The 16,107-nt window shown below is 46.0% G+C and overlaps 2 protein-coding genes across 11 annotated transcripts; one reads left to right on the top strand and one right to left on the bottom strand.

Moving 5' to 3' along the window:
- Positions 1-356: 356 nt before the first annotated feature.
- CRYZ (crystallin zeta) lies at positions 357-9,167 on the bottom strand. 10 transcript variants are annotated; one of them, XM_086841967.1, is made up of 9 exons: positions 9,012-9,167; positions 7,640-7,764; positions 7,138-7,290; positions 5,809-5,972; positions 5,145-5,196; positions 3,849-3,998; positions 3,347-3,448; positions 3,107-3,202; positions 357-2,845 (listed from the first exon to the last, which is right to left on the bottom strand). In XM_086841967.1, exons 2-9 carry the CDS (start codon positions 7,748-7,750, stop codon positions 2,684-2,686), a joined length of 990 nt encoding a protein of 329 aa, XP_086698093.1. In that variant the 5' UTR covers positions 7,751-7,764; positions 9,012-9,167; the 3' UTR covers positions 357-2,683. The 10 variants fall into 10 exon arrangements, with proteins under 10 accessions (XP_086698093.1, XP_086698091.1, XP_086698090.1 ...); XM_086841965.1 differs by lacking the exon at positions 9,012-9,167 and adding an exon at positions 8,335-8,541; XM_086841964.1 differs by lacking the exon at positions 9,012-9,167 and adding an exon at positions 8,242-8,489.
- Positions 8,336-13,111, top strand: TYW3 (tRNA-yW synthesizing protein 3 homolog). Its single transcript, XM_023947351.2, has 6 exons — positions 8,336-8,842; positions 9,190-9,270; positions 9,995-10,093; positions 10,936-11,007; positions 11,332-11,465; positions 11,653-13,111. The coding sequence occupies exons 1-6, from the start codon at positions 8,684-8,686 to the stop codon at positions 11,855-11,857; spliced, it is 750 nt and encodes a 249-aa protein (XP_023803119.2). The 5' UTR covers positions 8,336-8,683; the 3' UTR covers positions 11,858-13,111.
- The last annotated feature ends 2,996 nt before the right edge of the window (positions 13,112-16,107 follow it).

The raw sequence follows: 16,107 nt of genomic DNA on the forward strand, positions 1-16,107 counted from the left end.
TGAGCCCCAGCTGAAGTACAAACTCACAAGCTAACACTTCCAGGGGCCACGGAGTGACTTACCTGAGCAGCGATCCCTGCAGTGAGGACGAGAAGGGACAACCTTCCCTCCTAATGCATCTGTTCCAAAATGTTAGATTTCACCATCCTCAAGTTTTCTGTGGCATGATCCACCCACACTCAGCATTGATCTGCCTTATGTAAAGGGAGCAATTATTAAGGATATCAATATCCTCTTGATATTTTATCTTCCCGACTCCATAATTTAAGTCTCACACTAACTTACTGTATCATCCTGCAGCACAGGAAGAAGTCAGGAACAGACACAGGGCAATGACAACAGAGAGGCAATTACACTTTTAATGATTAGAAAATGTGGCAGCATTTATTTGGAGCATGATGAGACTAACCAAGAGCAGCTGCTTTCCAGAACAATCCACTCTTTTCTGTTTTAGAAACACATAGAACAGTACTTTCCACACCCTTGCATTGTACACAAGTCCTCCCTTTGAACCCCGAATCTCTCATGCAGATGCCAAAGTCAGCACAAATACAAGAGCCCCTTCAACCCTTCCAACCAGCCAGAGCAGCACCAAGCAGGCTGTGACTGGGAACCACTGCTCCCAAAATCCCATCCAGTCAAATCAGGAGATGATTCTCAACAAACAGAGAATTATCCTGCCAAATTCATTGGTCTGTGGCCCCCATCCTCTTCCTCCATCCTTTTCTGCACTGCCAAGGGGCAGCATATCCCAAAAAGAGAGCCGAACCACCGACTCTCCAGGATGACACATTCTCTTGGGTGGCTTGCACAAATCAGACACACCTCACTCCTACCTCATTAGTTCTATTCACTTCTTCCAAAATTAAAAAAAAAAAACCAAAAAACATTTATACAATACATTGGAAATTCACAGAAGAATAAACGTTATATGATATTCCAAACAAGTCAGTCCCAGTCCTGCTGTGCCATTCTGCCGGGTCAGCTGGCAGAGAGCAGCGACAATGTGGTGATGCAGAGCTGCTCTGACACCTTCTGGTGACAAACTCCACTACAACCACGGCCCTTGGGACACCAACGGCGAGGACAGAATCGGTGAGACTGAATTTCCCCTATAAACATCATCCGTGATGCTGTGGCAGCACTAAGCAAGAAAGAAGCCACTGCAAACCATCAGCCTCTCATGTCATAGACCCCTACTAAATTAAGGCTGAATTAAAATTAATTTAATATTTGAACACAGAATATAGAGAAAAGGTATATACTTTTATATGCACATAATCTCCACAATCATACCCATCGTTAACCATTACTTTTAACCTCTGTTTAGTACTTTGATATTAAGAGATGTTTTACTTTCTCCAACAGCGTTGTGAAGAGGAATAGCAGGTTCCTAACAGGGCACCACTGCTCAGGGCACATTCTGCTTGAGACAACAGGAACAGTCAGCATCTTTCACCTGGATAATCAGCTGAGACACCACCTACACACATCACTGACACCATGTGAATCACTTAAATCTCCAGCTAAAAAACACAGCTCCCTGTTCCTGTAGGATGTGTTACAAACAAGGAAACCAGCTTCATTCCCCTGGGACAGCCTGGAAGGAGGAAGGACCCCACTGCACCTTGGCAGACATGGTCCCTGCCTTCCCACAGCTGAGCTGGCCTCGTCCTTCTCTCCCCAAGCAGCTTTCTGAAACCACTCACTGAAACACTACATTGAAATCATTATCTTTAGAAACATTCCATCATCTTTCCTGGCAACATCATCGGTTGTACAATGGATTTAAGGCTTATGAGAACAAGACACAATGAAATTACCCCAGTGTAATGGCAAAGTGACCCCACATGACACCTGCACACAAAGCCCTAGTGCTGAGGCTGTCCACTTCAGTGGACACAGCTCAGGAATTTCACAGGAACTCTGTGTCACAAAAGCCATTCAGCCTCCACTCTCCATGCAGCCAGGGATCCAGGAGACTTTTAATAAAGGTCACAGGAAGGACTGAAATCTTCACAACCAGCCATTTACCATCTAGGAACCAGCTGCTTTGGCCACGATCATCAGTTCCAAAGAGGTAAATCCCAGCATGCAGCTCCAGAGTGACGGTCCCTGTGGATGAGCCAGGACTCTGTCACTTCAGCCTTAGGCAAGTAGAACTGCCTCTGCTCCAAACAGTTCATGTTTGAGAGATTCTGCCCAGCTTTTGAGCTAGAAAGTGAATTATTTTCTCAACAAAAGCTTTTATTTCAAGTAAATTATGTGACAAAATTTGAATGTAAATTTTGTGGCTAAAATAATTTACAGTTCTAATTAACACACATAGTAAACTATTTAATTTTGTGTATCTGTAAAAAGCAGCTTCATTCTATGTTGCCTACAGTGGCCTTACTTTGCCTTCACATGGACCATACCAAACCCTACCATCCCCTGCAGCACAAAGCACACCAGCAGAGAAAATTAAATATTCCCACATCCATGAAAAAAGCTACCAAAATTACTTTCTAGTAAATGCAACTCTGCTCATTATAAAAAGAAAATGTTAACTAATTCATCTAAGTGAACATTTTCTGCTACTGTCAAACATGATCAAAGGTATGTTTATAACATACATTCAGTGAACCATGTAAGCAAAGGTGCAGTTAGAACAGCTACAAAATAGATGGAAAAAAGTGCTCCTTTATAGAAGGAGCACCATCTTTCCTCGGGCACCACTGCTACAAATAATGTCTTCATGAGCCTTGGCTACTTTCTCCAGGGGATATTCCAAGCCCACAACAGGTTTCAGCCAGCCAGCTTCTATGCCATCAAGGACTGCTGTGGCACACTCATGCCTTTCCTCCTGCATGTAACAAACATAGTGTTTATGACAAGGTCAATGCATTTTAGAGTAGTATTTACAATATATGCAAGAATTAAAGCAAATTCCACAACTTGAAAATATTTTATGATGTTCTGAGATTGAATCAAAACATAAAGGAATTAACTAATAAGTTTGTTACAGTGTAATTGTTCTTTCATTCCTACAAATAATTTTAACTGTAAATAGAGAGGTGCTGGAACAAGCCAATAAAGCATACTTTAAAATAGAAATGTTTCTTACCTCAGTTGCAAGAAACAGACTCACTCCAATTATGCTGGACTCCTTGCTCATTGTATCTCTTGGGTTTATCTCAATGCGTCCTCTGCAGCCCACAACCTGCCCAAAGAAGTCCAAAGCATCAAGTCAGAGCTGTTCAGTGTGATGCTGAATGCACAAAATCAGTGACACAAGCAGCCATCATCACCCCCCTGCCAGGGACACAAACCCTGCCACCCTCCTGGCCCAGGAACAAACACGCACCATTACCCTCCCTGCGCGGGACAGCAGCTGCAAGTCAGCATCCAGGTTGACATTCGAGAGCATTTCTATGATTATATCGATTCCCCCTGGCCCTGTGCACGCCTGCAGAGGACACAGGATGTTATTTTAGTGCTTGAGTACCATCATTTATTTTAAACACTACAGAAAGTATCCATTCTACACCTTATTGTTTAAATTTTCAGTACAGCCTTTGTACTTTGTGCAGCTGACAGCTAATTAGCTGAAATGTAGCACATTTCACCGTGGTAATTTATGATGTGATCCCACACTGGAATTTGCTGAATGTAACAAGTTCTAAATGCCACTGCCTGTGAGGAAAGCTTGGCTCTTCCAGCCTGAGAAGGTTTTCCCTTGTGTAGAAATGAAAAAGGCAGTACACTGTTGCTCCTACATAAATGTACTTTAAAGTCTTCTGCAAACAACTGTTCACATTTTGTTAAGAACAACACGGCCTGCATTCTTGAGTCCAGACAATAATTACCTTAATTCTCTCAGTGTAATTCGGGTCTCTATGATTAAAGGCTTGGTGAGCACCGTTTCTCAGGATCATATTCATGCCCTCCTCAGTTCCTGCTGTACCTAAAACCTTCAAACCACAAGCTCTGGCAATCTGACATGCTGCTAGTCCCACCTGAGGGGAGAAAAACACCAAAAGAGAAAATTATTTTACCTCTTTCTTAGAATTTTATATTTTAAATATTCTACCAGCAATTTGGAACTTCTCCATTTAAAAACCTAGTCTGGTAATGTGGATCCAATAATTTGGATCTTAAAGACAGACAAATACTCTTTAAAAAAGAAAATATATTTCCATATATTTTTTGATGTTTTTTAATAGCTATCAGCATTTGACATACATCGATGTAGAATGCTGAGTATCTGTCAAAGCTGGGCTATATATTTCTAATACAAATCCAAAGGAATTCTTCTCTTCAGAGAATCACCTGTTATTAACACCAGCATTATACATTGCAAAGAAAATGCAGGCACAAATTTTGTTAACACTACTTCTTTAGAAAGTAAATTCTCACCATCTCCTACCAGCTTTGCACTCCAGTAAAAATAGAAGCAGTACATTTAGTTTATGAAAATTTTAAAAAAAGAGTCATGATGCTAAATAACTGCCATTCTAGTATCTCACAATAAGATATTAATTGATCTTTTTGTTGTCTAACAAATATTTACGGAAACTTGGCCTGTTCACAGCAGCTGTTTGGTGCATCACCAGAAACCGAGTAAGTGCAGGGTGTGGGAGACAAACTAGAATGCTGTGTCATTGTAAAGTACATTTGTCACAAAAACCCAAAGAAAACTAGAAATGCAATTTCATGTAGTATTCAGTCACAGGTTTATATACTCCAGTACCTTTCCTTGGGCAGCCAGCTGTTGGCTCATGGGTAAAAACATCCCAGAAATGCACAGTCACCCTGCACCGCCCTGCACTTATTCCAAGAGGACTGAGAACTGTTTGTACCTATTGGAAAATTAGAGCTTTCTGCTAGCAGTGCTATAACTTCCAGACCAGCTACCACCTGCAGCAAAATCCTGTTCCATGTGTGACCCTCTGACTGGGGATCTCACACCAGTACTTATGCAGTCTTACAGTTATGGGGAATAACAGGGTTTGTTCTAAGAATGTGTATCCTAGAGTATCTGAAATAAAAATCTAATCTGCCAATCTATTGATACAAATATGACCATAACTGATATCCCAGGAAGAAGCAGATGCAAGGAGAGAGAGCAGTGTTCTCTACACTTGCCTCCTTGGAATACTTACCCCCCCACTAGCACCATGAACCAGCACACTTTCCCCTGCTTTGGCACAGCCTCTAAATGAAGAACACAAGAAATACTGGCTCTGTGACTGCAGCACATACTGACTGAGTATGGGGTTGCAGATACTGACATCAAATCTCATTGCTCACACAACATTGTTTCCAGTTTATGCTCCAACTACATTCTAAGTTATAGCTAAACAGATATCATAAGCCTTTTTGGGAGAACAAGGAGGCCAAATAAACCCTGTGATTGATGACTTGAAGCAACATGCAGCCAGCAGCCAGTGAGAGCCTGGTATGGAGCCTCAGATCAGGATTTTGGCCTGTCACAGGCAAGCAGTGGTGCTGCTCCCCAACACCTGTCTGCTTACTGAGGAAATTAGAATTATTGCTCTTTTCCTTCCCCAGCCAAAATACCAGTGAGTACTGAAAGGGAGTCACAGGTTTTATTCCATGAAGCCTTTCCAGGCAGGCTTTCTCAAGAAAAAAGACTTAACAATAAAACACAGTCACAAGCTTCTAGGTCACAATTACCTGACAAATCTGTCAGTGAAACGTTTTTAAACATTTTCTACTCATCAACCCCCCCATTTTATAGGACAGTGAAAATTGAACTTTGGTATTGTAAATATCAAAGTGCACAAACATGGATTGGTGCCTTACTTCTGGAAAAGGGCCCGGTAGGCAGTGAAATAGGGCACTCCAATCGCTGCTCCCTGCTTGAAGTCCAGTTTGTCTGGCAAAGGAAAGACTCTGTTGGCTGCAGCAACTGCATACTCTGCATATCCTCCAGAAAGTGTTTCAAGGGTGAAAACCCTGTCACCTTTCTGGAATGGAGGGAGAGAACACAGAGAAATCAATAATTTCTCTTGCTTTTTCCAGAGGTTTAGGCTATTGTTAACAGCTCTCCTATCAAAAATAACCAGTCATATTTGCCAAAGAAATGTTTATCAATGCTGATACATACCATCAATGCAACACAAATCATATAATTTCTTATACTTAAATCTAAGTATCATAATTATAACCTCAGCCTGCAGTGTAACACACAAACCTACTGCCTCATTAATATAAACCTTAATGAACTTGGACTAAAGTCAGGAATTCCATCCACAGATTTCAAATGCATAACCTCAAAAGCTCTTACAAACACAAAAAAAAACATTTCTAAATTATTTAAATGTGGAAATATGTATCCTCTCAATATCTCTCATTCAAGCCAAGAGCATCAGAATTGTCAGAGGAAGCAAAAAGTCACACATAGCAGATACAGCAAACTGCTGATAAGAAAATATGAACAAAAATGATTCTTCTCTCTTGATAACCCAATCTCTCAGGTCTCCCAAAATTGTTACATAAATTCTAAATCAGGAAATTCCAGCCCAACTTTACCTACAATTTTTATGTTTGGGACCAAATGTCTGATGATTTAAATGGGAGAACCAATTAAAAAACTAAATTAATATCATAGATACCTTTTAGCAAATTGGTATTTGCCTTCTCCTGTCCCAAGATTTTCCCACTGAGAAATCCAAGTAAAATTACTAAACAGGAGCAATACAGTATTTGAACATTTAGTAAAAAGTAACATAATTTATGGAGCTTTATAAGTAAGCAATTTAAATTTCTCAAATATTTTACAGAAAAAAATCAGTTTTGCCTGAAATTACTACCCCCAGAAAGAAGCATCCAATCTCAACTTTTTCTGCAATGCCAGAAAAATAGGTCCAAACTTTTGTAGCCCAACTTTTGTACACCAGATATCACTACTCTTCTGAGACCTCTGAACTTCAGGAGGGCACAGCATTCCTCACAGTCCCACCAGCAGATTGGTTTGCCATGGGATTCCACTGTGTGCTTCTATCAGTGAAGGGGATTCCCCCCTTGAATAGATTACATTATTATAAACAACAAAACCAGATACAGTAGCAGAGCAATCAGCCAAAGAGGGCCCCTTAAACAATAGCAAATTCTACCCCAGTGTGTAAATACCTTGAATGCAGTCACTTGTTCCCCAACGCTTTCAATCACCCCAGCCACATCCGAGCCAGGAGTGTAGGGCAAAGCCGGTTTCCTGGCGTAAGTCCCAGAACGAATGTATGTCTCAACAGGATTTACCCCACAGGCATGGACTTTAATTAACACCTAAAAGAAAAGATACTTCTTAAGTAATAACTAAAAAGATTTAGGCCTTGAATTCATAGCACAGCATTGTAGCATTTTTACTGAATTCTCAAACAGCCTCTGTGACAACCCAGTGTCAAACTGAAGCTAATTTCAGGAAAACCTTGATGTGGAATATGAAGCCCATCATATACAGCCCACCACAAAGTAAAGAGCCCACATTTCCTAAGCATGATAACTCAAGGAGTATGAACACACTAATCAAAACATACGTACTCTAGGTGTAAGGTTCTGGGTTGTATCCCTCATTCTGTCCTGCAGGCGCTTGTTAACATTCATCAGTATTTCCCTTCACAGAGCTCACATATACCTGGTTTTCTTTGGGAACAGGAACTAACACGTCCGACTGGAGTTTAAGCACTTCAGGGCCACCAAATTCAAACACTCGGACTGCTCTCATCACACTCCTGGTGGCTGCCATGGCGACCAGAGGATCTGGAAAAAGAAACAGCGAGAACCCTGGTACCTGCTGGGGTCAGGGGAGCCTGAGCCAGCAGGAGACGCCCTGCGGACCCGGCTGGAGCTCGGCACACAGCGCGGGGCCGAGGAGCGGATCCATCCGGTGACAATGACCCGAACCAGCGGGAGGGGAGGGAGCGGGGGCGAGGGAAGGGCGCGAGCTTCTCTGGGCCCCCCCACCCGGAGCAGCCTCCGGGGTCCCGGGCACGAGGAGGACGGGAAACACAGCCTGCGTCCCGTGGCCAGTGGGGCTACCGCCGGGTAAGAGGGCTCGGGACCGGGACCGGGACAGGGACCGGCACCATGCGGCCCCGACACGACGGGCCTAAACAGAACGCGTGTTCCGTGTTCCGTGACACGCTCTCACCGCCAGGCCCTGCCACCAACACACCGAACCCGCCAAGCCCCGCCCACCAACACACCGGGCCCGCCAGGCCCCGCCCACAAACACACCGGGCACGTCAGGCCCCGCCCACAAACACACCGGGCACGTCAGGCCCCGCCCATCAACACACCGGGCCCGCCAGGCCCCGCCCACAAACAAACCGGGCCCGCCAGGCCCCGCCCCCTGAGTCGCTTCGTAGTCAGGCCGTGTCCCGGAAGAGCTCTTGGAGATCAGGCCCCGCCCCTTCGAGCTGCTCCGTAGCGGTTGCCGCCTGAGGCCCAGCCGTGTCCGCCGTGGCTGTAGAGCCCGGCACGGGTAGCGCAAAGCCGCCGCCGCCCCGTCCCGCCGGAGGAGAGCCGGAGAGCCCCGCCCACACCGTCTCCGCCTCCCTGCGGAGCGCCGCTGCCCCGCGGTGGAAGGCGGGGAAGGGCCCGGGCGGGGCTGTGCCGCCACTCGCCCCGCCCGGCCGCGCGCGGAATTTTGTTCCTCGTGGGCCGCCGTCCCGCCGCGATGGCGGCGTTCGCGCGGCGCAAGGCGGAGCGGCTCGCGCGGCCCGACCCCAGCCGGAAGCGCGCGCTGGACGCTCGAGCCGCGGAGCTCGTGCGGCTCCTGAACGCGCGCGAGCGCTTCTGCACCGCGAGCTCGTGCGACGGGAGGGTCATCGTGACGGTGGGTCCGGGACCCGGGGTGCGCTGCCCGGGTGCCGGGATACCGGGATGGGGGATCCCGCCCCTCCTGCGGGTTTTGCTGGCACGGGGCTGAGGTCCTGGAGCTGCCGCTGTTCCCGGTGCTTCATCGGCTGTGCCCCAGTTTTTCAGTCGGTTGCTGGGGTACCAACCCGCTGCTGCCGGGGCTCGGCCGGGCCGAGCACACGGACGAGCACAGGTCGGTCGCGGTGTGAACGGGCTCTGGCGTCGGGGGGATGCTTCTTTATTTCCAAGGACCGTTCTTGTAGCAGCACCGGATGGAACTCACCGAGCTGCAGAACCAGTTTAACGGTGTCTGTCCGTCACTAGGACACGGATGGCACGGGGATCCAGAAGAAGAACTGCACGTGGCTCTTGGTAACGCATGATCCGTGTGTCAAAAGCGATGTGGTAAGGGCACAGTGTGATACAGACTTTATATTTATTCATGGTAATGCTCCTGGTGTCATGGAAAACACATCGTGTCAAAGGAATTTTATTCTTGCTACAGAGATGAATTGATACTCAAAAAATTCACTTTTCCTTAGAGGTGTTGCTTAATAAATTTTTCAGACCTGTTTTAAGAGAATGCTTTTAAACTCAATATCAAGTTCTCTGCAAAATTATAAATGCAGCTGATATTCTAGAAAACTACATAATTTTTTATTGTCTGGAGTCATATTTAAGGCATCTTGAGTTAAAAAAACTCCTGAGCATGGCTTGCTATGCTAGCAGACAGACACCTGAAAGTAATGTAAAAGGGAATCTCTTACACTACATTGTTAATTTAGTATCATTAAAGTCTCTGAAGTTAAAAGCATCCACAGTGCAGGGTTTTTCAGTTTCAGTATGCTTTCAAAATAATCTACTCTTTGCATATTTTGCTTTGTCCCACAAAAGAAGCAGCTGCAAGATGAACATTTTCTCATTCAATTCGTAGTTCGCTTTACCATACATATACATTTTCATACATGCACAAAAGTCTCCTCCAGAATACTTGTTTTCATTGGTATTTGTTCCAGTAAAGCAAAGCTTGCTAAAATTTCTATCAGAAAACAACCCCAGTAGGGTGTTCTTAACTCTTACAAGAGGAAATACTCTGATTTTGATACAAATATTTTGGTGTGTTTTCCAGATGACAGCACTAGAGAAAGCCACTGGTGATGTCGTGTTCAAGTTTGAACCATTTGTTCTTCACGTGCTGTGTCGGGAGCTGCAGGATGCACGGCTGCTGGTAAAACCACATCATGTACAATGTGGCATTGTTGTTCTGTTACATTCCTGCCTGTATATAAAGTATATATACATATTATATTACTGTTACATATAATATGTTATATTCTTGCCTATATATAAATAAAAGTATTGGCTCCTGGGTAGGCAGTTGCACTTAGAAACAGTCTCAAGTGCGCATAATAATTAGGGTAGTAAAGTAAGCTGATGAAAAACACAGCTTTAAACTTGGTGAGGGTTTTACTGTACTTAGAAAGAAAAATTACTCACCTGCTATTCAGCCTTTGAACTGAAGAAGACTGCCACATGAAACACTACCTGAGGAGCCTGGGCTGCTCTCACTGTCTGAAAGGGATGGATTTTAGGTGGTACTTTGCTACCAGCCGGGCCATTTGGCTCCAATTTTAATGCATTGAGCAATGCCTTTGCCTTGTGCTTTTCAGCATGACTGTGGAGGGCAATGAGTGCCGTGCCTGTTTTGTCATTAGTGCGGAGGAGCTGAGGAGCTCACGTCGAGTGCAGCTGCTGTAAACGGGTGGCACGACTGTGTGAGGTTCCAGCTCCTTGGGATAAAATAGTTCAGGGCCTAGAGAGACATTACATGCCTTCTGCATTCATTGATTCAGACAATCAGTATCCACTGTGGGCCTCTGGAAACCACCCACCATTTGTGGGTTTGGTCTTAAAAAGTATTTAAATGTAACTATTTTTGAATAAATCTGGGTAGATTATGTGAATACTTTTTTTGCTAAACCGAGATTATGGATAGGTTGCAATGCAATGTACAAATATTTTTGCTATGCAAGTGGACAAGACCTGTTTAAGCATTTATTTTTTCTGCAGCATTCAGTGGCAATTGACTCTGGGTTCAGGAATTCTGGTATTACAGTTGGCAGAGGAGGAAAAATTACAATGGTAAGGACTCTGCTACTGTAAGGGATGTAACAAAGTCATATTGTTATGTTAACCTTAATTTTTGTATGAGCCAAGACCTGACTGATGCTTAAGAGCTGTCACAGGGCATGCTATAGCAAAGAAATAGCTTGCTGCTTTAGGTGACAGCAACCTAAGTAATTAAATAATAAGCAGCTTCCTCTGAAATTCAGGTACTTAAATTGGATAAACAGATTTTTTACTATAATGAACTCCCTACATTATTTAAATATCCCTAAAATATTTAAATTTAAGTTTCGTAAACTAAAAAACTTTATTCCAGGTAAATAATGTGTGTGTTTTCAGGCTGTGCGGAGCACTCACTGCTTGGAAGTTCCATTGAGCCACAAAGGGAGATTGATGGTCTCCGAAGAATATATTGAATTTCTGGTACATGTAGCCAATCAGAAAATGGAAGAAAACCTAAGGAGGATTGACAGGTTTGTAAGAATACACCAGTTCTGTTCATGACATCTGATTTTTCTTCAGTGTTAAACAAAACATTAGTGACTGCTTTTCTCCCCTTGAATGTTTTGACTACATTCTGAATGAATTAGTTTCTCAGAGCAATTTGCAGATCCTGAGAAAATCTATAAAGATGGTAACAGCAGGATTGTTTCTGTCTAGATTCCACAAAGGCTTGGAGCTGGCTCTGGAAGCTGCTGTCCCTGCAGACACCTTGTTTCCCGAGGCGCCAGAGAAGAGCCACTCTGTGTACGTGCACAGAAGAAAGAGACGGACTGCTCAGGAACAGGCCAATCCCAGCAGAGAGCTGGAACCCCAGGATGATACTGAAAGCAGTCTTGATCTGTTTGATGAAATCATGATATAGACTGACATTTGAAAGCAAATGGCAAACTGAAAAACTATTCTAATGGTAATTTTAAGAGATTTATATATTTCTGTGCTCCAAGTAGCAGTACTTTCATGAACATTGACAAGAAAAAAGGTAATTAACAGAATGGTGAGCAGGTGTAGCTACAGGACACAAGAGAACAAAGCCACAGGAAGTTTTGAGAGTTTTTTAAGTGTACTGTTGAATTAACAAAGTGCTACTCCATCAGTTATCTCAGAAATAATGGATTTGCTGCAGCCTTCTGCCATGTTCTCTGTGGCAGCATTCACTTCCAACCGCCTGGGTTTTGCAGAGCCAGGTTTCTCCTTCGAGGGGGGAAGAGGTGCTAGGGACAATGACCATCCACTTGTGAGACAGCCAACACATGAGGTGGAAATTCCACAGAAACCTTCCAAAGTAGCACTGTGTGCTCTGGTCTCAGAGTGGGCCTCATGTGCATTTGGGTGGACTGGTTGAAGTATGACTCAATCCAGGGGCATAATTTCTAACGGTACAGAGCTGCTGCCCAGAAGCTGTGTGAACAGAATTGGAGTACCCCAGCCCATGGGGCAGCAGGCAGGTGGTGGGAGCAGCCAAGGGTCCCACAGTGGGGCAAAGCACAGCAGCTCCTCAGGTGTGGGGAAGTGGCTTCTGCTACAGACATTACTGCAGCATTGTTGGGATATGGGCTTGTGTCAGACCATCATTTTCCACAGATCTTCCTCTCCACTCTGAGACTCAACTGCCTGTCTGGGCTGAACTGAAACCCCAGGGCTTCCACCAATGAAAGCAACTTCTGCCTCCATGCCGAGGGTCCTTCCCAGCCTGCTGCCTTAGCAAGGCCTGGGGGAGCCCCTGTTGCCATCCCCACTGCTGGGAGTCCCACTATTCCTGTAGATCCCTCTTCACCACCTGGGGGATACATCTTGCACACAGAGGAGGAGGTAGTTGTTGCTTGTGGATTTTAGAGAGTTTGTTCAGAATAGTCTGAACCCTCCTCTGCATGCCATTTCTTAAAATGTCTGGCACTGATCTGTTGGACATGGCTTGAAGGACTGACAACAGCAGCAGCGACCACAAGCCGTGCCTACAAACACTGTAACAGCCCAAACCCTCACCTTGTGTAACAGCATACAGTATTTACATTCTGCAAAATAGAGTTTGTCAGAAACTGATGTGTGGTATGATCCCACATTCCTCTGAAAGACAATAAAAAATTCAGGAAGACTTTCTGGCATCTTAACACAAAAATGTTACCCTGTTGGCATTTTGTTAAATAATTTATTCCAATCATCTCCAATGGTTGAAGACTCTTGGGGACCTCTTACAAAAGCTCAGTGAGACCCTACAACAAGAAAAATAAACAGAAGGATCAGGAAAATGTTACTTCACTGTAACAGTAAAACAGTTTTTGCAAGGTTTTTCTGATTTTTTTTACACCCCATCCAAGGTTGCAGAGGGTGATGCTGAGGTGGTGTCACCACCCTGACATCATTCTGGGACCAGCAACAGCTTCCTCCATGCACCACTGCCCTTACACCAGGGGATTTCCACCCCTTGCGCCCCATGCTCATCCACATTCCACCAGCTCATTTTGAGGTTATTTTTGTCAGGCTGTGTTTTATTTCCATCTGCTGTATGGGATTCTTTTGGGCTGTGAATGTGCAGAGCACAGGCAGCCATTGGGAAGAGCACCCCTGAAAATGGGATTCTGGGGGTTATGGCTGAAGAGAAATTCACTGGTTAGCAACAGGACTAAAACTGTCAAATCTTTACCATTTGTAAGCGTGCTTAGTCACTTAATCTAAAAGGTATTTTTATATTTGCTGTCACTGTGTTAAATTTTTCAAAATTACAGTTTCACTCCCTGTGCACTCAGTTGTTTCAAGGGAGGCAGATGGGTTCATTCACTCCAGGAATTGTCATTTCTCACCCCATAGCATTTCACATGCACACCAAGAAACTACTCAAATCAGTGCCACAGCATTCCCAGCTGGTTGTGCTGCAGGTTCTGAGCCAGTTGTGCTCCCCGGCACATCCATGCTCTTGGGCACAAAGTCACTTGACCAGTTCACTGGAATAATCCTGTACATGCAAATCACAGATGTCAGGAGCACAAGTGTTTGCTTGAAACAGCTTTCTCTGAAATTCAGGTACTTAAATTGGTTTACAAGAGCACGGCTGTAACAGCTGCAGAGTGTAGTGAAATGTTTTCACATGGGGTTAAACCTCTCCAGACCAGGGCAGCTTTGCAGCTCTCAGCCTCCAGTCCTTCCAGAGCTTCACTTGAATTGAACCAAATCTCAATTTAATTTAATCAGTCTCAAGTTTTTTGAATTTATTAAATGTATCAGGCACTGGAGACTTAGCAGCTCTTCAGTACTTTTGGCTACTGAAAATACACAGTAACTTTGCACTATCTTGTCAATTCAATTTTACGTAGTGGGATACTATGGGAAATGTTTCACTTCTGATCTACCCATAGTTGAAACTACCCCAGGGGAACATGCTGGGTGTTTCGTGAGAGAACCTTTGAAAAGTAATTTGTGTCTTTAAAAAATAATATAAATGTTCACATTTCCTGAGCTGCTCACTTCATTTCTTCACACCAGGAGATAAAAAAAGAAGCAGTAAGAATTGCTGTCAAACATGCTGTGCTGGCAGTGGTGTGACAGCAGGCAGCTACCAGGGATCAAGGTCAGAAAATTATCAGCTTTTTTTTTTTTTCTTAAATCGGAGATTAACACTCAAATTCCATATATAGGTTACATGAAAGATCTTACTCTGCTTTCTGGATGCAGTTTGTTTATGGTACCTGAGCAAATATGCTATTTTAGTCAGTTTTATACTAGAGGTAAAAAGCTTGTTTTCATTTTATGCAGGACCCCGAGAAAAGAGAAATATTTTTCTCTAAATCAGGTTTTACAGTTGTAATTGTGATTTTTGCAGATTAATTCTGACAGGTCACAGCCCAGTTGTTGGGTGCTTGGTCCAGCTGGCAGAGGACACCCACTCTGTCCCGTCCCTCACACCCGGCTCTGTCCCGTCCCTCACACCCGGCTCTGGTTCCATCCCTCACACCCGGCTCTGTCCCGTCCCTCACACCCGGCTCTGTCCCGTCCCTCACAGCCCGGCTCTGTCCCGTCCCTCACAGCCCGGCTCTGTCCCACCCCTCACACCCGGCTCTGTCCCGTCCCTCACAGCCCGGCTCTGGTTCCATCCCTCACACCCGGCTCTGGTTCCATCCCTCACACCCGGCTCTGGTTCCATCCCTCACACCCGGCTCTGTCCCGTCCCTCACACCCGGCTCTGTCCCGTCCCTCACACCCGGCTCTGTCCCACCCCTCACACCCGGCTCTGTCCCGTCCCTCACACCCGGCTCTGGTTCCGTCCCTCACACCCGGCTCTGTCCCGTCCCTCACACCCGGCTCTGTCCCGTCCCTCACACCCGGCTCTGTCCCGTCCCTCACAGCCCGGCTCTGTCCCGTCCCTCACACCCGGCTCTGTCCCGTCCCTCACACCCGGCTCTGTCCCACCCCTCACACCCGGCTCTGGTTCCATCCCTCACACCCGGCTCTGTCCCGTCCCTCACACCCGGCTCTGTCCCACCCCTCACACCCGGCTCTGTCCCGTCCCTCACAGCCCGGCTCTGTCCCGTCCCTCACAGCCCGGCTCTGTCCCACCCCTCACACCCGGCTCTGGTTCCATCCCTCACACCCGGCTCTGTCCCGTCTCTCACAGCCCGGTGTCTGCGATGCTGCACGGGCAGAATCCGATGCTCGGCACATTCCCTCGGTGCGCAGGTGCCGCCTCGCTCTGTCTCGGGGTTTCGGGCAGAGGTGGAAGGTGCCCGCGCTATCCGCGCTATCGGCGGGTGAGAATTCACACAGGCACCGGAGATCGCTCCGTGCTAACAGAACTGGATTTTTCGTTTTTCGAAATAAGGACCTAATAAGTTCAGTTTTATCGTATTTTAACACCACACAGGGAGCGTAGCTCTCCGCGCCTGCCGCGGTCCGCCGGTCCCTCCTTGGCTCCATGCCCCGGTGGGCGCCTGGCGGCGGGACCGAGCGGGATCCGGCGCGGGGCCGAGGCCCAGCGAGGGCACCGAGCGGCGGAACCCAGGAGCGCTGAGCCCTCGCAGCCGCCGGTCCCGCTCCTGAATCCCTTACTCCTTACTCCTGGTTTGTGCTCCGGGAGCGGGGAGCTCGCCCGGCATCCGTGTGGGGAGAAATCAGCACTTGAGG

This window comes from Cyanistes caeruleus, chromosome 9, assembly GCF_971803275.1.
Source record: "Cyanistes caeruleus chromosome 9, bCyaCae1.hap1.1, whole genome shotgun sequence".
In the NCBI taxonomy this organism is placed as follows: domain Eukaryota; kingdom Metazoa; phylum Chordata; class Aves; order Passeriformes; family Paridae; genus Cyanistes; species Cyanistes caeruleus.

Coding starts and splice junctions, on each gene's coding strand:
- TYW3 (XM_023947351.2), top strand. CDS start 8,684: ATGGCGGCGTTCGCGCGGCGCAAGGCGGAGCGGCTCGCGCGGCCCGAC. Junction 8,843..9,189: donor ACGGGAGGGTCATCGTGACG/GTGGGTCCGGGA, acceptor GTCCGTCACTAG/GACACGGATGGCACGGGGAT. Junction 11,008..11,331: donor GAGGAGGAAAAATTACAATG/GTAAGGACTCTG, acceptor GTGTGTTTTCAG/GCTGTGCGGAGCACTCACTG.
- CRYZ (XM_086841967.1), bottom strand. CDS start 7,750: ATGGCAGCCACCAGGAGTGTGATGAGAGCAGTCCGAGTGTTTGAATTT. Junction 3,449..3,848: donor ATTACACTGAGAGAATTAAG/GTAATTATTGTC, acceptor TGTCCTCTGCAG/GCGTGCACAGGGCCAGGGGG. Junction 3,203..3,346: donor CCCGCGCAGGGAGGGTAATG/GTGCGTGTTTGT, acceptor TTCTTTGGGCAG/GTTGTGGGCTGCAGAGGACG.